This window comes from Convolutriloba macropyga, chromosome 10 (assembly GCF_964194025.1).
Source record: "Convolutriloba macropyga chromosome 10, txConMacr16.3, whole genome shotgun sequence".
Classification (NCBI taxonomy): domain Eukaryota; kingdom Metazoa; phylum Xenacoelomorpha; order Acoela; family Convolutidae; genus Convolutriloba; species Convolutriloba macropyga.
In genome coordinates this window covers 43,863,973-43,885,867 of record NC_134477.1, presented here as the reverse complement: position 1 = coordinate 43,885,867, position 21,895 = coordinate 43,863,973, and the positions used below count along the sequence as shown (strand labels likewise).

Here is a 21,895-nt window from a genome sequence, read left to right as displayed (position 1 = left end):
ATTATTTACCTCAGCTAACTGAATTTTTACTTTTTAAAAGAATCTCGATATTATTTCAATTCTCATTGTTTTTCCTATTTTGTTGAGTAGCGAAAACGACAAGGTAATCAATCAAAAAGTGTTCGAGACTTTTTGAATTTTCTAACTGAATGGAGTTTCACAGACGGTAGATATCAGCACTACATATTGAATTTGCAAAAAAAACTTGTTTTCGACTGCGCTATTTTGAATTTCCCGCCAACTTGGGCTGATCATAATATCTCAAAAACGCGCACTTTAAAATTAATATCCAAAAAATTGATTTAATGAAAATATCGAATGTAATGAACGATGAAATCGAACCTAATGATTCGTTTGCATTTATCAGCTGCAATTTTGAGCTAATTAGTAGGTTTTGTTTTTCGCACTTTGTTTTCAGTAGGACATTATATGTCATTTTTCTTTGCAGTAAGCAGAAAATTGAGTTCAAAAAAGTCTGAAAACAATTTTCTTCAGATCTACATACAATATGATTTGGCTACGTTCAAACCAAGACAGCAGAACGCCCATTCAGTGAAATAAATGGCAAATGAACGTTTTTTGAATTTTAAGATTTTTCAACTCTTCTGTCGTGTCTTTCGAATTCAAATTCAATGTACATTCTGCTGACGGTAAAGAGACCTTTTAACTAACTTTCAGTTTCTGCTCATTGTGCCGTTTTAACAGTATCATGACTGTCTTTCAAATACAATGGATTACGCATGTAGGTTGCATAAAGTTTCAAGGTGTGGCATTTGGAGCAATCAAATTATTGCGGCTTCTAGGCTTTTTTTTCATTTTATTCCGTTTTTGAATAGCTTATCGCTTCTCAGACTCAACCGAACAAAACACTTAGAGCTGCTCAATGAGAGGAGACTACAAATTCTGATGAGTTTTTGACGTCTCACCCAATAAGAGGGGAGCTGAAAATTTTATTTTTTATCGTATGGATCGTAAATCAGTGGCATGAAATAATTTGGAGCGAATTCAGGAGAAATAACTGAACGATTTATCTGGGATTGTAGCGAGTGGGTTTTACTTGATGATTCAAACTGAACTGATATTAAATACAATGATCGGTCGTGAACCACGATTTTCCCAGTAAATATATTTTTCAGTTCATTGTATAAATGAATAAATTATTTTCTGCTGCTCTTGCTGAAAATATTTTCAGTGGCATATTTTGTTTGTGCACTCGATTGGAGTTTCTACGGTTCTTCTCCTGATATAGGTAAATTGTGCTGATGTTTTTTTCAGACTCCATTTTTATCAAGGATCCTGAGAATCATTTTGATGCAAATTTATTTTAACTTTATCAATAACTACCATTTGATCTGATTAACCAGTTCTGCTCGTGTTAAATTGACCTGTACCGTTTGGTGACATTTTGTTTCAACTGCTTCTTGGCATGTTTTCCGGCATCACACGAAGCTTTTCTCGGTTTTCAAATTGAAGGGGTCCATTTATTTAGTTGGGCTATATTTAGCCTTTGACGGAGACATTCATTGATACTTGGTCCTTGGTTTCTCAAATGCCTCTTAATCGGGTACAAACACAAAGGCGCCATGTATTATTATCCTGTATCTGTCCATTGAAATCAATTGTTAGGGCCGCTTCAAGTTATTTTCCTTTTTTTGGTTTTTTTGGAGGTCTTTCTCCCGACAAATTATTAGCTGTTAACGTTCAGATGCCTAACCCTACTTTTTGCAACGTTGGTATCTATAAGTTAATCCAAGTTAGAACATTATAGTTTCTTATATCAGATTTTGCGTAGAGTACTACTATTTTGAACGTCGGATCAATTGAATATGAAAATCATTTGTCCAAGTAAATCTTTTTGTTTCTGCCATATTTTTGCTGGAAGACCCTCCTAATAAAAATTTTGCTGTTGGCAAACAGATCCAGTATCCTGATTGTTTGTCCAAAAACAAAAGGGAACAATATTTCGTACCAGGAGTGGTATCGCGCGGACGCAAAATGTTTTCTTTCTACTGCTTTTTTAACGTGTGCAATCGGCTTCTATTTATCTGTTTTTTAGAAATTATAAAAGTTTATTATGTCTTGCTAATAATATAGTTTTATGAGGCTATTTTTGTGGGTCGCAGTCATAAAGCTCTAGGTGATGCTTGGGTTGCGTGGGGGTGTTTATGACTGTTCATTAACGGAGTGTATCTTTTGGTGTCTAAATTAATTCCACATGGGCCTATTAGGCTACCTTTGGTCACACTAAATCCACACTACCCCCCTGGGCACAAGTCGACCAGACTTTGGAATATTTTGACATAAGAGATATAAAATCTTTACATCCTTAGGTGAGATTTTTGATGGTTATATTCTCATGTGCATTTTTTATTGCGTAGAAAAGAATCTACGCTTTTCACTACAAAAGACAGCGGAAGCTGTTTTTTTGACAGAGTTGCACGACCGCTTTCTGTTTTAATCTTTTTTCTTTAAAGTACGCAAACAACAGTTTTAATTATAACCTTTTCAAAGCTATCGTTATGGCATCTTTTGGAACTTTGTTTGGCCGTTGTTCCAAATAATAATAAGATACAGTATCAACAGAACCCTGAACAATTCTATAATGGATAAACCAATTCATGGGAAATGTTCGAAGGCAATTTTGATTTATTTATTCCATTGAAAATCATTGACCGGTCATCGATCAAAGCATATCTTTGTATTGTTGAGTTTCTTAGTTTTTTCATATCACAATTACGCTCTCCAGTCAGTGCGAACGACCCCGTAAAGATGAATGAAATTGAAGTTTTGCGAATACAATTCCCTAAGATTTGAGCGAAAAGTAATAGCAAGCATAAATATGCAAACAACCTGTGCTGAAGTTCACCAAAATTTCTTATGGTTGAGAATTGTCTTGAACTCACATAGGCTCTGCAAATTTAATAATTACACAAAATGTTTTTTGTGATTAGAAATTGTGATGAAGTACACAACAATTGGGTATTGTTATTCGATCTTCATGGTCTAGCTTGCTTATTCTTCATTTGCGTTTGATTAGGATGATGTCAAGTGTGGTAACTGGCTGTTTTTTGTTATATATAATTCTTATACCTTTTGCTTTTTAAAAAAAATAGTAGAACGCGTGTTTGGTATTGTTGCAATCGCTGTCTTTTCGTTAAGATAAAGTATGCTAACAGAAGATTTCATGAAATGCCAAAATTGATCTAGTTTTCCAAGTATTTGTGGAGTTCGACCTTTTATAACAACTAAAATTTTCCGTTGATAAAAGCTCCTGTTGTATCCTGATAATGGAAATGCTGTGGAAGACATGCATTATGTGAAATTTTTACTTGCTTTCAAATGAAGTTTGTAGCAGTTATATTTGTCCTGTTGATCTTTTTAATTCCATTTTTTTGTCACCAGTTTTTCATCTGACCGACGAATTTGCGTAACTTCTCGTTTCGAGAAACGGAATAAACTGGTAATGGCCGCGGGAATTTCTCGCTGAGCAGTTCTTTAAGAGCTTTGATACTCTTTAAGTGTATCATTCGCCGAAATTTCTTGAAATTCATAAATTCATTGAGTGCAAGGATTTTGTTGCAGTTTTTCCCTTCACTGACCCCCCCCCCCCCGAACCGAGCCCAATGTGTAGGTATAAATCCACGGTGTAAGGAACGTTTAGCTACCTGCATCCATTTTTATAGCCCACCCTCGTTTGTTGCACCTTCTCACCCAAATTCGCCCCCAGCCTCACCCAGTCAGGATCCCTGAGCTCAAGCTAACTACGACCAAAACCAACCCCCCGCCATTCATTTGAGAACAAGTTGTCAGACTTAGTCAGTTATTTCGAATAGTTTTGCTGGGCGAAAACTAAGTTACATTTCAATTTTCCCGCAAGAAAGTTGTTTCCATGGATTAGTATAATTTACGGAAAGATTTATTTGTTGAAGTTTTCTGTAACCTTTTAACGGTTTTTCTTGCGTATATACCTTTGGAAATGCCAGTTAGTAATCTTCATTTGATATTCATTGAAACTTTGGGCCTGCAATTTTTTTTAAAATGCTGTTGAAATCTTATTAGTAAATATTTGCGGAGATTTAAATGTCCGATATCAACATATCACAAATAAAAATAGTTGAATTATTTTTTCTGCAAATATTGTATATACTGCAATATAAGGTTGTTGAAAATTGTTCCGCTTTGTATTGAACTGTTGTAATAAACATTAGTTGTAGTATTTTTGCATTTCATTTCAGTTTTTATCTGACAGTCTATTTTTATCGAACAATTTTACTTCTTTTTACAACTTCATTACGGTTTCACCTTTGTCATTTTGTTTTCCAGGAAGCTCAGTTCCAGGAAACTCAAAACATTTGATTTCACTTTTGGTTTACAATTGGCACCTTTGCATGTATAAAAAGATACGTGTTGTAACTTTCGGTATTTTGGGCCATTTTTTACTACTTTCTTGCTCTATAAATAATTAAATTGTTTCGTTAGAAAAATTAATTTGTTTTCTGTTAATAAGTGGTTGCCAAACAAAGTGAAGCCAATCCCATATTTCTTTTGCTATCAAATTTTTGAAGTTTTTCTTAATTCTGAAGAAATGTTTGTGGTTATGCGACATGATGGTGGATAAGAAGACCTAAGGCAGTTTTGAAAGCCCCCTTCTTACCGCTGTACCTTCTTTTCTTATAGAAAGAATTAGTAGAAATTGAGCTCTCACAGGATCAAAATGAACGTTTTTGTGCGTAATCATGGAATCTGCTAATTCAAAAATGACTATCAGTGTCTGAAAAGTGCAAAGTCTTTTTTTGATGGAAGTCTTCATAATTTGTTTTTTAGAGAAGTATGGACTCTGTTACCTTTAAAAATAGCAGAAATGCTACTATCATTATCTAAATAAGCGCCAAAGAAATGATGTCTAATTCACTGACTTTTTCGCAAGAAAGCAATTTAAAGCTTTTTAAACTCATTTTTTATGTGAAAGCGATTTGATTTCAGTGGTTTAGTTTCGAGCTAAGACCACATTGCACAATTTCAGCTGCGGGTTTTGGACTCATTGCAGCTTGGTTTTATCAACCATTGAATTTGAAACGCGCGGTTCCCTTTATGAAAACGCAATTAAAACAAGTTGTGATTATGACACACGACAAACATTGACATTTGACTGTTTATAAATCCTTCTCTAAGCAAAATGCTTGTCTTTGCTATCGTATTTCACTGAATTGACGCCATTGTTTAAATTGAAGTTGGTTTTTATTTGTTGCGTTTTTAGAAACAGCTAAAAGAACAAAATTGGTGAAACGATGCGTTTGTTTTTGGGTTATTGTTAAAGAGCGGCTTAATATTTCTTATCCGTTTTAGCACAATTTGTGAAACGTTTGTAATTTTTAGTTAAAAAGGTAAATTTGTGGCTGTTGTCTATTGTTGTGGTTTACGCTGTGTGGTTTTGTTGATGGCTTTGCGAATCGCAAATAACAGCAGGCAGACTTAATGGGTCTTATATTGCAAAAATCAAAACAAAATTTGTCAAATCGGCAGGTGACAAGACCGTGAATAAATTTCCCCCTTTTGTACTACTTTTTACTTTTAAGGATATTATACAGCATGAATTAATTATGCTGCCGAGATGAACACAGTCTCTCATTTCACGTGTTTTGTGACCTGTTTACAAACTGAAGGAGAAAAAATAGAATTTTATGCTCGTTCAAAATTAATCCATCATTTCAACCTACTGTAGATGTGTCATTGAGAACCACGGGAACAAACAAAAGCAATTTCTCCTCTTTTCACAAGACTTTATTTGCTACCTAGGCAGAGTACAAACAGACACTATCTCATCAGCTCTTTTCTTCTTCGCTAATATTTTCCCGAGCAATAACATTGTTTGTTTTTCTGAAACTGAAACTAATTAATAACCAGAATGTTAGGAAAAAACTTCGAAATGTTTTCCAAAATTTTCCACACTGATTTAACAAAGTTGTTTATTGAATCAAAATTTCACACCTATTTTTTCTCATAATGAAAATAATTAACAACCCAACTTCAAAAAAAAGCTTTGATAGGTTTGCTTCAATTTCTTTGGTCCCTTGTGCGCTCTGACAAATGTTTTTTTAAAGAGCAAAAGATCGAATCCCCATTTCGTAATTGGAACTAATTATTAATTGAAATTGTAGAAATTTTTATACTAGTTTTTAATTTTCGCTTTCTTGATTGCTCCGATTTTATTTTTTTTTAAAAAAATCAAGGCTTGTATGTATAATACTTTGATGACTGAACCCTTATTTTGCTCGGGCCTATTTTTGGGCATATTTTTAATAAGATGATTGCGTGTTAGATGCCGGGGAAGAAAAGGAAAGAACTGTTTCCTCTGAAACCCGACCAGACTCCTGGTTGAAAAGGTAGCATTAGAACATGACTCCAAAAGACTCGTTTTCTCTTGCCATGAAAGGAAGCTTCAATTATCTGAGAGGTCGTTTAATTCTACAAAACATCAGATGTTTCATGGAACCTTTGTTCTGTTCTAATGCTGCAGCCAACTCGTGCACATATATTGATTTAAATTCCGGGGTGATTTGCAATTTTAAAAATGAGTTTCCAGAGAAATTAAAATATATTTGCTCGGAATTGGACTTGAAGACAGAAATGTTGAAATAAAACTAAAATATTTTGAGCTTTTTAAGTTAAATCGAGCTTTGCTTTGGGTAGTAATTTCTCTACAGAAAATGAAGCGTGACGTAGTTAATCTACCTACGAACAATTTTTTGTAGGATAACACCCAAACTTTAAGACCTGCTTTTCATGCCTTCCCCCCACCCAAAAAAATGTTTACTTCAACAATTTTTTTTCAAGTTTTTTTTAGATTTCAATATTGGCTCATTTACATTAAGACTCCATTAAAATGACCTGAGCATAGCACGTTCCAATGTTTGTAACTTTATCGGCGCATGGATCTATTCTCCATTTGTATGTGAATATTAAGACTATCTGATATAAAATCGAACATGAAAACGGCTGCATAAGAACATGATGGCACGGAAATATTTGATTCTGATGATGATAAAAAAGAACCTCTGGACTCAATCGTATGAAGTTTAAAATGAATAATCTTCCGAAGAAATGATTCTAGCGTGTTATATGTTGGTGCTTTTATGTCCTGCTTAATTATGTCGCATTCCCATCAAAATGCACCATTTTTTTATAGCACTATTTTCTTTGGCTGGTACTATTTTCACCAGCAGGGCAAAAACCCACGTGAACAAAAGAATTTTTGGAGCTCAGCAGACGGTAATTTATTATACGTAATATCCCTCAGTAATTCAACTGAATTGATAATTGCTCATTAGTTAGTAAATAATAACTATGCCTTAAATTTTGTTCATGGCCGCCATAGTTTCACAAAGGCAAAGTTATGAATAGTTGTAACAACTTCTCTATCTGTAATTGTTATGAAATATTGGAAAGATGTATACATTTCACGCTCAGGGAAAAAAAAGTGTTGTTTTTTTTCTTATCATTGCAAGATTAATTAAAGACCAGGATAACAAAGTCACAAAATTTCTAATTTGGGATACAAGATTTTGTCTGCGTAGTTTTATGTTCGAATTGCGGCCAAAATAGTCTATTTCTACAGGACGGTCACCATTTTTACAATGTCCGGAAATATGACTGAAGGGCGATTTTCATTCCTCGAGCTAAGCTCAAACTCTATATCAAACAAGGAGGCTCGGTAATGCGCGTTCGCATATAATTTTCCGACCACACTTCCCAGCTTATCCACAATTTTGGTGTAATTGTCGATCAAATGGGGAAGAGATCGAAAACTTTCAAAAGTCTCACAATTTGATCAAAAATAATTCGTGTATGAATAAAAATGTTGCTTCCAGCTCAAATCACTTAAAAAAGAAAATAATGCCACATTAATGGGCCGGTGAGATCTGCCATTAATAAGACTACAAGACAAGACACAAAAAATCAAATAACAGCAGACATTTACATCCAAAACTCAATGTCATTTTTTCGAAAAAAAAATACATAACAACAAAGTCAATATAGCGTCAAATAATACTTAAACTAAAAAATAAGTTTACACTTCACAAGAAAAAGCATGGTACCGGTCCATAATGAGACTCAGTAGCAAGTAGACAAAATTGAACAAAAACTGCAAAACTAAATAAAAGTTTTTTTAAATAACTAATTTTAAATAATGAAAACCATTAGATATCAACTGAACTCTTTCAAATTCCAATGACGTTGAGACCTTTGATTTTCCAGGATATGTCTCACGTCTACGAAAACAAATGTCAAAATCAGAAGAAACACAAGAGTTCCATTAAATTTTGAAAGAAAACGGTGTCGAAGCCGTTAAAACCAAAATTTATTCGGTAAAAATTGAGATATGATCAATTGCGTCTTCTTTGAACACCAATGGTGTGATACATAACTTGTGATTAATTAGAATAGGTAACTAGTAGATAAAAAAACCTCGAAGTGCAAATTTAAATAATACTCTAGTTTTTTAAAACATTTTATTTAAGACTCGAAATTATCCAGAAATTATCATACGACAACAAGAACGACAAAAAAAGACAAAATCATAAGAAAATTAAGATTTTGGAAAAAAAACTGTTATGGAGGCGGGTAAAACAAAATGCAATAGACTAAAAACGTTTGATATGTTCTGTTATGCCTTTCGTTAACACCAATATTTTAATATGCGACCTGTAATTAACGAGACTAGGTAACAAGTAAACACAAAAAAATTCTAATGCGGCTACAATTTAACGATAAATAAAGCAAAATTTTAATTAAATTCTGCTAGATGACTATGTCGAAGCAGTTAAAACCGTAATAAGACCTTTTTAGAAGTTAAAAACGACCATAAGGTTTTGACTAGAACTAGATAGCTTTCCTTGAAACTCCATAGGAAGCCAATGGGATCTGTCATAAGTACGCTTTGATTGGAATTGTTGTTATCTGTAATTAACGTACAAAAAAGCAAAAATTTGAAATTAATAAAAAGCATTGACTGATTATAATACAAGTTTTTTGGGCTTTAAAAAAGCGCAAATAGACCGGAACTTGTGTCGACGCAGTTAAACGATAATGTTTTCACTAAAAAACTGATATGTTCAAGAGTGCTTTTTTACCCCAATGATGCGATATCAGACCTGTCAATAATGTGACAAGGCAAGAAGAACCTCAAAAACGGAAAAATTTTCAGAAATCAGAAATTTTTTTATTAAAACTCGTAGTATCAAAGCAGAAAAACCGTTACTTAAAGCTTAAAACCGCAACATTTTTCTCAATCCATTTGAAAAAATGCGACCTGTCTTTGTTACCTCGCAGTGCTAAAAAATTCTTTAAAAAATAAAAGTTTGGTGCTATCTGTTTTATCTTACATATGGCCCATAGTGGCGAGCAGTTTATGAATACGATTCAAGAGCCGGAGATAAGAAAAGAGTTATCGGTTTTGCTACTTGGGTTGATGTTGAATTGCTTCGAACAATCTGATGACTAGTTCTGTGGCAATTTATTTTTAACAGCAAGAAAAGTTTTTTAAAAGGTGAACAGATTTCACCCGTCGGATCATCGCGGCGAAAAGTTGCTTAACGTTTCTGTTCTTAGCGAAATTTTAGAAATAGTTTCCCTGTTATTCAAATGTTTTGGGAATAGCCAAAAGGCATCTAACATCTTACCTCAATCTTTGAAAACTCAATTACCCATTTGTTCAGTTATTCGTATGATATAGGCGCTCATAGGCAATGTTGTTCAAGTTTCTTCAACATGTTTCATTGATAGGTGTTAAAAACCGACTGGGATGAGAGAACAAACAACGTTGACTCGCATGTTTTAAAATTTTCCTAATGAGGTAAAGTTTGATGTCACATTAAAGGTTTTAAATTTTAGGGATCTATGCATAAACCAGCCGTGTGACCATGGTAAGTGTACCACGGACGGTAATTCTTTCAAATGTGAGTGCGAGAAAGGATGGCTGGGAAAGTTATGCGAAATTAAAGACCAATGCCAAAGTTCGCAGCCGTGTAAAAATGGAGGCGAATGCCGAATGGATGCAATCTCGGGCAGTTACCATTGCAAGTGTCGCAATAAATCCGGTTATTGGGGCAAAAATTGTGAATACTTCGACGAGTGTGTAAATTCTCCATGCCAACACCAGGGAATATGTAAGAACATAACATACGAGAGGTATGGAAAAAACGAGTACAAATGTGAGTGCATGGGAAACTTTCGAGGGGAGAATTGCGAATTTTGGGATAATTGCAAGACACAAAACTACTGTGAATACCAAGGAGTATGCTCGTTTACAGGTTAGTATTTTTCTAGCTCAATTAATTGTGGGCTGGATATTTATTTTCACCTCATTTTAAAAACCTAACCTAAATTCAATTTTTTTAGAATGATTTTTAAGTTAAATTCTAAATTTTATTCCAGGAGCTTAATAATAATCTCAATAAAATCTTGAGTTAAATTTGTTTGATCTGGAATTCCTTTGTTCTTAATTAAAGCTGAGATTTTAGTCCACGAACCTTTTTTTACCCCTAATCTTGTTAAGCAAAAAGTACAGCGCAGTTCCTTAAATTGATATACGAAGAGAAGAATTGTTGGTTTCAGGTCTGAAATTTCGATGGTTTTTATTTAAAATTCTTGTAAATGCGAAAACGACAGCTAGGATAATTTGCTACAGTATTTCATCAGCTGTATTTTATCTACTACTTTGAAGTGATCTAACAGATAATGCCTTCACGTACATAAAGATAACAAATTAGCGCTCCTCTGAAATGCAATATGACTGACGAAACAATAAGGCTGCTGAGCTTCGAGCCTACAGCATTTACTTCAATTTGTTTTTAAAAGCTGCTTTCTGCGAGAGATTCTTTTTTGCAGACTAGATAATTTTATAAGAATATTTGGTAATTTTTGTAAAGATAATATTGCGCTGTGCAAAAATGATATGGATGTGTAGCTACGATTAAGATAAATGTGCTTAGATGTCACTCATTGGTTGAGCAGTATGGAGACATAATCAAAAAGTATTATGTTTAGAGATAAGAGTTTCCAGAATCTGCTTTCAGAAGGTCTAAGATGAGTACTCTGTTTGTTCCCATCCACCTGAGTGAGAGGAGGAACCATATGCTCAATTGGGATTTTTATTTTCTCAATCAAATTCTGGCCGATCTATGTATTCATCGTTGAGAGTTGTGACTGTTATCATATGAAGAACCTCCAATGTAGCATACTAAATTAAAAAGATTGCTCAGTTTCTTTATTCCGAGAAGTTATCAAGGTATAAAGTATGGTGAACATTTGGCTTATTTCCGTTGTTTTGTTCACATTTTCCGTAATTTTTGCTAACATTAAATTTGCTAAAATATTGTAAAGTTATTATCGATGAGTTTTTTCACCTTTAAAAACAGAGGAGGGATTGCGGAGAGCTGCTGAACTGTTTGATTCAATGTTTGTGTCTAATTTTTTTGTCTAAAATTGGGTCTAAAATTTTTTCCTAAAAATTGAGGCCCTGAATGTATTTCAGCACACGTTCTCCAAATTTTCTGAAAACATAGACCTAATGACTGACAATTCATTCTTCGACAACCAGGATTATGCTATTTTACTTCCACTTTCAACAAAAGTGTTCTGGAACTAAAAATTTTTTCAGCCTTTCTCTAATTTAAATTAATACTTATCCAAAACACCTTAAAATTTGATATATTGAACTTTTTTGCCAAACAATGTTACGCTAAAATCTGAAACCTGTTTTGTATAGACGCGCACCGATAGAAACATTTCATGGCTTGAACGAAGTGTATTCATAAACTTTAATTTATTATTTGTGTTTTGCCTGCATTTGTTGTTCTCTTTGTTGTTCTATGACTTATTGTCATTAATCAAAGATCAAATTTGCTTCCTAAACAAACTCGTATTCTTGAAACTTTCTAATGCGTTCAGTTTATAGCTAATAGCTCCAATAACATTTGTAATATTTTTTCTAAGTATATCAGTAATTTTCTTGCGTAGTCTCTTTAATAAGGTGTTTTCGTTCCGTTGAAAAAAAATCTGTACTGGTCTTGTGCCTTAACTAATGGTTCAATGAATATGATAAAAACAATTAAAATTTTTTTTGCTGGTTCTATCTGCAGTTTGGTTTATTTGGTTTTTTTTTGGTGATTTATCCCGTTATTTACAATTAAATTGGCAAATTTGAACTGATTTTTTGCGGGTATTTGGTGTTCTTTTTGTAGTTGTACAACGTATTTCGAATACTGACAGGTCTCAATGGCTTGGTTTAGAGATGCAATTTATCCTAACATATTGGATGCCTTCATTTGATATTTAGTGGCTTGTATGGCTTTGAATCCTTATGCTTCAACGAGCTCAATGTCTTTCGAGCTTTGCCCCTTTTTTCTTCTTTTTGACAACTTGTAACTTGTTACCATAAATAACTGGTCCCAACCACTTTCTTGTGAAGTAAACACCAGTGTTTGCATTGATTTTGTGCGCTAAAAGATGTTTTCTTGGCCTTTGGATTTTCTATTTGCGTTTATAAATTTTATGTTTTTGATACTGGACAGTATTTGTGGTTCTTTGGTGAAACAGTCATTGAAATACAAAAACACAGGCCTGAATAAATTATTAGTTTTTTTTTTCATTTTGATTGTATTCGATGTAACATTGATTTTATTGTCATATAATTTAGGTTATGAAAGAACCCATTGACCATTTAAACTGACGTAATTGAATCTATGTTTTTTCCTCAGCTTATTTGTTTGTATGATTCGACATTCGGGTCTCATAAGATTTTGGTCATTTTTTGAGTTCTGCCCGTGTTTTGTTGTTCTCTTTGAGGCCTGATCACTAACGTTGGTTTGCCATTGTGTGTTATAATCATGAAATATTATTAGCAGCAGGTGCCATTGGGTTTTCTAACGAGGAATAGATGGGTTTGTGAATCGAATTCAGTCAATAGTTTATGGTTTTTGAGGCTCCGACTTTGTGCTTTCCTGTTTTCCATGTTTCTAGTTTTGCCTGTTTTGTTGTTGTTGTTTTTATTGTGGTAGTACCACACAGTCTCATTAAAGAAAGGAAAGATGGGCTGTCTAAGAAGCAATCAAAGGACCTTCATATTGTTTGAGGTCCAAGCTTATGCTTTTCATAACTTTGAAATCGTTTGTCTTCAAAAATATTTATGGATTGTAGAATTTGCCTGATGACTTATTGTCTTTCTTCTCGACCTTCAATTAAGTCGCATTTATACAGCTCAATTGTGAATTCTACTGAAGTCAAGCGGATCTGCTCAGTGTTTTTAGTTTTCAATGGTAATTTTGAAACTGTTTTTTCAATTGAGACGTGGTGTCCTTTTGAGCTGTGTCCTTACTTGTTTGTTGTTTTTATTGGTCTTTTTCTCAACAATAACACGTCTCATGACATTTGTAATTCAATATTGGTGGAATGGTTTCATTTTGTAGCATTTTTCTAAATATGAGACTGTTTACTTGGAAAGTTTTCGATTTTTTGCCGCTAACTGCAATTAATATTTGCAGATTTGAATAACAGAAAAGAATGAAATTGTTACGGATTTCAATTTTTGGTTACGTGTTTTAATTTGAGCCTACGTGTTTTTTGCTTAAGGACATTTTTCTAGAACTTTGCGAAATATCAATATTTGTTACTTTTTGCTGGCTTTTCCATAAATGTTTTTTTTACCAATGGTTTAATATTTGTTCAGAATAATTTGATTTGTATTGATAAGTGTTGTAGTGCAAAGAAAGAGGAGTTTTCCTTTGTCCAAATGTTTTTTCAGTTTTTAGTTTGTTTTTGCCTCATATAATTGCTGATTATCAAAGACTGAATATACCGTAAAATATTGGTGATCAGTTTTTTCATTTCTTTTGATTGTAATTCCAGACCTGTGCCAGTATCATTTTCTAATCAGTTCGCTGAGTTATTTCATCTAATCCGTCATCGTAGCGTGTGTCTACAAGAAGTCTACTGGCTTCTCGTTTGCTGATTTTCAACACTCAGCTGCTGAATTTATGACATTTGAAGTCATTTGTTGCCGCATGCTTTATAAGTTTTCAGCCAAATGTGTAAAAGCTTTTTCATATTTACAAAATCTTTTTTTCTCACTGCAAAATTGCAATAAGCTTAGTAGGGGTTGACCTGATAATCAGAAAACTTTGTCTGCTGAAGGACCTCAGTGTTTAAAGTTTGGTTTGAAAACTTGATAGAAGTTAAACATAAAACCATAATTTCAGTTTCTAATAAATTTAGGTATTCACTTGGCCCAATCGTTGTTTTTCTTTCTGCTTGAGAAATTGTATTGATGTTGGTGTCTTTTTGAACTGAATGCGAAATGTATAACTCAATTTAATTTTTGTTCTTTCTAGTGAAACAAAAAATGACCAGACTGGTATTAACATAGCTTGTTTATATTTCGGGTACTTATCGGGTACCTAATTTTCGGGTACTTTTTAAAATTTCCAATGATCTACCCCCTTGTTTTTTCACTTTTTTTCTATCTCTCCTTGATTATGTGCAAACGCGCTCTAACCAGCATCTGTGTTAATTTTAAATCATTCCAGTAGAGTGCAAAAAATAAGCTCTAAGAGTATTTTCTATTAGAGTCAATTTTCATTAAAACTACATGTAATTGATTTTTGATCAAATAATGTACTGAAACGTTCTGCTGCGGATGAGATGAAATGATAATCTGTGAATTTTTCAAACAATTTATTCTTTCTGCTTATTCTTACTTCTTTTGTTTGGACTTTGTAACACAGGAAGAAAGGAAAATAAAGGTTCAAAGATTCATTTCAAATTATGTTGAACCAACGGGCGGTGTTTAAGTTTGATTGACATTTTTTTGAATTGATGTTTAGAGACAAAGTCATTTACCAGAGTTATGCGTTTGTATTTTTGAATGAGCTTTCACAACATGTTGTGATTGACAACACCTAAATTTTTAAGCCGTATAATTATATTGTATCTTCTGGAGTTGAGACCGATAGCTGTTAATATTCAGGGCACAATAAATCTACATGCGAATGTCGCCCTGGTTACTACGGAGACAGATGTGAGAATTACAATCTGTGCGAGGTCAGCGATCCCTGTCAGAACGATGGAAAGTGCAAACCCGCGGGTGACAATGGGTAAGTAACATTGTAATGTATTTTTTTTTAAATATATATTTTATATCAGCCACACTCATAAAGCCAGATTTGTATAGAATTGAATGAAATTCGATTGGAGTGTAAGAGTGCCTGACCTTCTCTTCTTTTGCCATGAGATTGTGTGTCTCACATTTGATCTCATTTGCTTTTGTCTAATTTCATGAAAATGAAAAGAAAGAAACAACAGGACTCTTCAAGCTTTTTTTCAAGCTTATATTCAAACTTATTTACATAAAGAAAGTTGGTCTTTATGTCCAGAAAAAAAAACCAGAGCAACTCTATTCAAACTGTTCAGAGTAATTTCATAGTAAAAACAGTATGTGTGTTTCAAGCAAGATTACGTGACTGCTCAAGTACTTTCAAAATTCTCGCGTGTATCTCAAACCTTCTTGCGGTTTATGACAAATGTCAAGTTTCAGTGGCTTCATCAGAGTCACCCAACGTATACATCATAACCACTTCCAACTCTTGACTAAAAATGAACAATCAAATAAAAATAGATGGATCTTTTTCGTTTGTGCCCCCCCCCCCACCTCCCCAGCTTAGTGGGCGCATATTATTTGCACCCCCCAGACGCACGTGCCATATTTTTACATAATTGTTTACTAAGTACTCTGTAACTGGGGGCGCATAACGTACTGGGGGGGGGGGGGGGCAGAAACGGAAAAGATCCAAATAGTTTTATGTTTCTATGTTTCAGGTACACTTGTGAATGCAAGGGAGGATACAGTGGTGAAAACTGCGATCTATTCGATCCATGTCAGAACATGCCATGCAAAAACGGGGGAATTTGTGTAGCCACCGATTTGGTTCTGGGATTGTACACTTGCAACTGTTTCTCTCCCTACTACGGGGCTAGATGTGAGAGTGAAAACTACTGCCAGCGAAAAGGCAAAGACGAACTTTGCGGGAGAGATTTTATCTGTCGAAATTTAACAACCATGCACTATGTTTGCGAACCTATCAAAATTAATATACTAGAAGGTCCGTGCTCTAACGACAGAGATTGTTTACATGGGGGTAAATGCGACCCTGGTAGTAATATTTGTGATTGCAAGCCCCCATATAATGGGGCAAGGTGTGAACAAATTGACCCGTGTACAGATGCGAGCGTGTGTTCGGGAAACGGGGAGTGTATGCTGTCGTTAAATGGCAACAATGCATATGTAAGTTGTTTGATTTTGGTCATGAAGAATTCTAGCAATGATTTTGGTCATGGAGGTTTGATTTCGATGTTTTTATTTTTTGATTTGATAAAGTGATTTGTTTAATTTCTGATAAGAAGATTTCAGGATTCGCTTCAGGACTATTGTCCGTGATATTCATTTTTCTGGTATTATGAGTTTATGATTTCTTTGTTTTGTGATATTTCTGATGATTTCGTGACACCTGAATTTTCATAAATCTTACTTTTCAATACTAATATGTTTAGTGTGACTGTCAGAAGGGATTCTTCGGTAGCAAGTGTGAGTACTACGACCCTTGTCTCCTTCGTTCATGTCAGAATGGAGGAAACTGTGTCAAACTCAACTGGAACACACTGACGCGAGGAGGTATCATTGGACAGTCGTCTTTGTCTAAAATGGGACCCGATACTGTCTGTCACTGCCCAATGGGATACCACAGTTAGTTTATTGATCTGCTTACTTTTTGCCCGTAAACATTAATGTGTCATTAGCCTGCGCAAATAAATTAAAGCTTGTTTTGCCCTGATAATGGCTTGTATGATCTAATAAGAGGTGGGATTGCCATGATAGCCTAATAATTTTGGGCTTCCATTACAATTTGTATATACCGTTATTGAGATGTTATTGAGATGTTGTATATACCGTTATGAGTTATGCTTGGCTAGATTCTTGACGGCGGGGTTGGTGAAAAAACTTTCCCTAGTTTGGTCTATGAGCTGCTTAATGAAAATGACCTCGACGCCCTAATTTACAAAACAACTAATTTTGCCATAATCAAACGTAAAAATAAAAAAAAGAGTATTTGACGGAAAAACGTCCAGAAAAACCTCCATGAAAACATCAATAAATTTTTTTCCAAATATTAATAAAATGAAGCGAAACCAACTGCCTCTCTCGCTCTTTAATGTGGTATCTAAAATCACATCTGGAACAATTTTCAATAGCTCAACATAATATAAATTGACTGAAGTGACAAACAAATTAACAGCATGCATTTCATATAAAGAAAGCTTTTCTTGAAGAGAAACAAAAAATCTGTACTCTATAATTTGCTTTTTCTGTGAAATTTAAATTTGCAGCGCCTCTCAAATTTATCTGTTTTAATTTGATCTATCGAAGATGTCAGTAAATGAATGACTCTTTAAAAAACAGAAAACTTTGAATGTTGTTTCGAAAACAAAAGGATCCTAAAATATATTTTTATCAGGTTTTTCTTATCTGACCTAATTTTAAACATGACTTCTTCTTGTTCGAAAGAAAGCGAACAAGTTTGGAAGACGCAAATTCATAAACAAAAATATGGTTCATCAAATGCAAAAAAAAACAAGGTTTTAGGCCAGACAAAGAGGGGAAATTTTAACTCTATAAACTTTAACTCTGTTTTTATCTATATATTGTCGAACTATCTGAACTTCTTTTTCTTTTCTATGAGATAGTTTAGTCAGATGGAATTTGACCTAATACATGTGGGAGAAAAAATTGTCGCATGAGTGCGTGCTGAGAAACAGAACAATTGGAAAATTTAGTAATATTTTGTTTTCTGGATTCCTGAATTGAAAACAGCTATAGTATTTGCCTTTTCGTTACAATGTCCTCAGGCTGAATTTGCAAACATTTGAATTAAGTAAACAGAGGAAAACAAACAGAAAAAAAAATGTTTTTTATAAAGACACTTTATGGAATGTTGAACGATTTATGCTAATTGTCTCAATAAGGTTAAAATGACAATTTTTTATCGAGCATTATTAAAATTTAGTTTTTATGATCGTTTTAAACAAAAAACGCTTAAAAAATAGAATTTTCGGAATACATGAAGTAGTCTTAAAATTATTCTCTGGCCATTTATGGCCTCAGTAAGTTTGAATAAACAACAGGATTCCATCGAACCTGGTTAGGGACTGTAGACAAAGGAGGCAAAATGATGAAATATGAGTGAAAAAGATGCTTAAATTGAACAATTACTGAGCTCTTTTAAAACCATCTACAAATTTTCTCAGTGACGCCTTTCCACCTTGTTCTTCACTATTCTTCTACTGCTAAATGGGCATTCAAAAAAATAGAAATCATTTGCACAATTTGAGTACTGCTTCATAGTTTTTGGCAGTTTTGTGATTCTATAGGAGAATTTCAGTTTGCTTGTAGATTTAGTTTCTGGAATTTTTGTCGGAACTAACAAGAAACGATTTGTTTGAAATTTGTATCAGCCAAAAGACAAACTTAGATTTAGATGATACAGTTGAAAAAAATACAGTTTTTCTGAAAACAACAGATCTGTATTTGAATTTTCCACCAATTTAAAGAAAGTAAGCTTCATTTAAATTGAGAAGTTTTTTTTGCTTTAGGTATTTGAAGCTACCATTTTATAGGGTACGCAAGAATTCTATGTAAATTTCTTTTCTAAGCTTTATCACTTTGAAATTTACCTTTTTTCAATTTTCTGAAAAAACTTCGTTAAGTTGAAGTTCAAAAGTATTTTTTGGTCCCGTTGACGGAATTTCTCTTTTTCAGCTTTTGCAATTGTTAGATACATATTTTGATCCAATTTTTATGCTGAACCAATATCGATTTAACTGCCTCCAGTATTTTTCAGATAATTCGAAGAAACGAAATTTATTATAGCGACATTTTTTGAAACGGAAGGGTATGTTGGAACATTCTGCGTTACTTACAGTCTCTTACGAGGTGTTTTGTTAAAATTATCTAGCTCGCGAATTCGGAAGTAAATCCTATCGCAATCCTTATATATATATATATATATATATATATATATATATATATCTGTTATTTAAATATAATTTCTGAGTTTTAGACCTCAGCTCTCATAATTGCAAACCACTGAAAAAGTAACCATATAATCAAGAAATTATTGGTTATTCGAGGGGTTGCAAACCCCTCGAATAACTTTTGATGCTGCCTTTTTTAATAGTGTTTCACTTATATTCGACAATTAAAAGAATAGTTAAAAAGTAGTTTTTCCATTAGAAAGTATTCGAACTGTTGTTATATTTCATAAAATTATAAACCAATAGTTTCTTGATTATATGTTTACTTTTTTAGTTGGCTGCAATTATGAGAGCTGAGGCCTTAACTAGTTGGCAATTTCATTCAATCTAAAATATTTGAATTGATGTTTTTAAGCTCCAGTTTTTGAAACCATCATCTCAGAGATTTTTGTAAGATGCGTCATTCAATTATGACGACACTTGTTGAATGTATGAAAATGTACAAAAATTGTGCAAGAGGCAACAGAAGCAATTAGTCTAGCATCTTTTTAGATTTTGAAGTGCCTAGCAGGAAACTTACAGTTTTATCCTGGATTTACCTCAGATATACTTGTGACAAATCTGACGTCACTAATGCATCTCATTAAAGAGCTGTTGTAAAAATTCCCCTAATTCGCTATATTCTTGTATTGAGTATGGCAATTTCTTACCCTTGATTGTAATATGAAGATGTAAATGAGAATGGAAAATTCTAAACTGTTGGTTGAAACTATAGATTTTATACTTCAATTAAAATTCCTGGTCAGTTTGGTTTACCAGAAGACAAATTAGTTTTTTTTATGGCCTTTATTCCGTTTTCTTAGATGATCCACAGATATCATCCTTGAAAAATATAGAGGACTTTCAAATGATAGGATGAACGTCTCATCTCAAATGCTGAAAATAAGCTCTATATAAAAATTATACCAAATCGATTTTACGGTTTTTGTCTAATTTTTCTAAATTTTTCTGGATTTTGGTTTCCTTTATTGGAATAAGGATTGTCATGCTGTGTCAGCAAATTGACATTTGAGTTTTTAACATTTGAATTATTATTTGACGTAAAGCGTTTTTCATTAAATGAAAATTTGATTTCTAATTCAATATTTTCAATGTTTTTATTTCTATTTTTGGGGAATTTTTTTTCATTGATTTTATAATATCAGTTTTATGCTTTTGCTGAAAGCTCTCTTAATGAATTCGGTGATTTGAGGAGGCCAAATGAAAAATTTATTTGTTATTCTACTTTCTAACTTTTTCAGCTTTATTTTGTGTTTTCAGAACCTTTTTTTACATCGTGATCATTAGCTCCTCATACCAATTTGTGGCTTTTTACTGTTCCTGGTCAATATTTCAATTTTCAAAATAATTTGTAGCTTTTTTCTCTACTTTTATCTTTTTTTAATTTTTCTCAAGATTTCCGCTTTTTCATGATTTCTTTCCATTTTTTTCGTTTGTTGATTTTTAAAAAAAAATGCTGAAGATGAGTCAGTTGCTGAGAATGACTCAGTTTAAGTTTAATAAAAATGAATATAGATTTTCTCAGTTGTTCTGAAAGTGGGGGTTATGTTTTTTTTGCTGAAAGCTTTTTCTGATTTGATTTTCAATCTTTCTTTTTTGTCTTATTTTTTAATTTTTCAAGATTTCGGCGTATTTTATCAAAGGTTTTTTGAAGAGATAACTATAATTAAAAGTTTTTAAATGCTGTGTTGCCAACAATTGAGAAAATTTTCTCTGATACGTCGACTTTTTTCTGCAAATTGGGACCTTAGTTTTTGATTTCATTAAAAAACTTCAGCTTTTAAAAATTGTCTTCAACTTCTAGTCTTTTCATTCTGTGTCTTCTACGGCTGGGTGATATAAATTTTGGAGACTGGTTCTTTCGTGAGATTTAATCGACTGTTCTGCTTATTGAATTTGCCATTTTTTGTTTATCTTAAGTTTTGGATATTTTCAACGTTACCGGATTGTATGGTGGCTCTGAAAATTCCAACTTTTACTATTTTTTACCGCATCTCCCAGTGCAAATATTTTAATAACAAGGTGTTACCTACCAACTATGTTAGAGAATTTTTTGGTTTGTGGTATTAAAACAATTGTTAGTTTTTATACGCAAATGAGATTGCAAGTCATGAGATTGCAAGTCAAAGTGAGATTACAAGTCAAAGTTATCAATAGCCATCAGGCTAATTAAATATTCTGCCCTTTTTGATTCAAAAATTGTGCAAAACTGAGATTATTGTGCAATTCTCGAGATTAATTTGTTTTGGTTTCATTTTTTTTAGTCCCAAAATGATATTCAGTCCCCGCAATGGTTCATAACTATATACCTTTTAAGATGAAAAAGGATGAGCCGTTCTTTTCGCATTGCTAATTGAAATTCAAAATCGGAGAGTTTTTTTAAAGCCATAGCATGAAAAAGACTTAATAATATTTATAGCATTAAGTTTCTCATCACAAAATGTTGTAGACGTCTTTGATTTTAAGCATTTTTAGAACTGAATTATATTTGGATTCTCTGTGTCTACATAATCGTCTTGTTTGTAAGTTTTGATCTCATTAAATGTGTCCATTTCCATAAACTCGAGTCAAATTAGATTTTTAATCCAAGAATTCGACTTCTCTCATTGCTCGTCTTTGCTGTATAATGTTTCTAAAATAGTTTGTTTGCTGATCCACCTTCTAAAATTGACCGTTAAATAGGAGTAATACGTTAATACAGATCGAACAAAGGACCGTAAACATCAGTCAATAATTGATAGTACTTTATACACCC

At 33.2% G+C, this 21,895-nt stretch overlaps 1 protein-coding gene across 3 annotated transcripts in view; it reads left to right on the top strand.

The window, feature by feature from the left end:
* The window catches only part of LOC142348151 (uncharacterized), a 149,026-nt gene that overhangs the window by 75,961 nt on the left and 51,170 nt on the right, over positions 1 to 21,895 (top strand). For all 3 annotated transcript variants that reach the window (XM_075399361.1, XM_075399362.1, XM_075399360.1), the window contains 4 exons: positions 9,892 to 10,310; positions 15,023 to 15,149; positions 15,871 to 16,336; positions 16,603 to 16,795. In XM_075399361.1, coding sequence (XP_075255476.1) covers positions 9,892 to 10,310; positions 15,023 to 15,149; positions 15,871 to 16,336; positions 16,603 to 16,795 — 1,205 coding nt within the window. The remainder of the gene's footprint in view (positions 1 to 9,891; positions 10,311 to 15,022; positions 15,150 to 15,870; positions 16,337 to 16,602; positions 16,796 to 21,895) is intronic.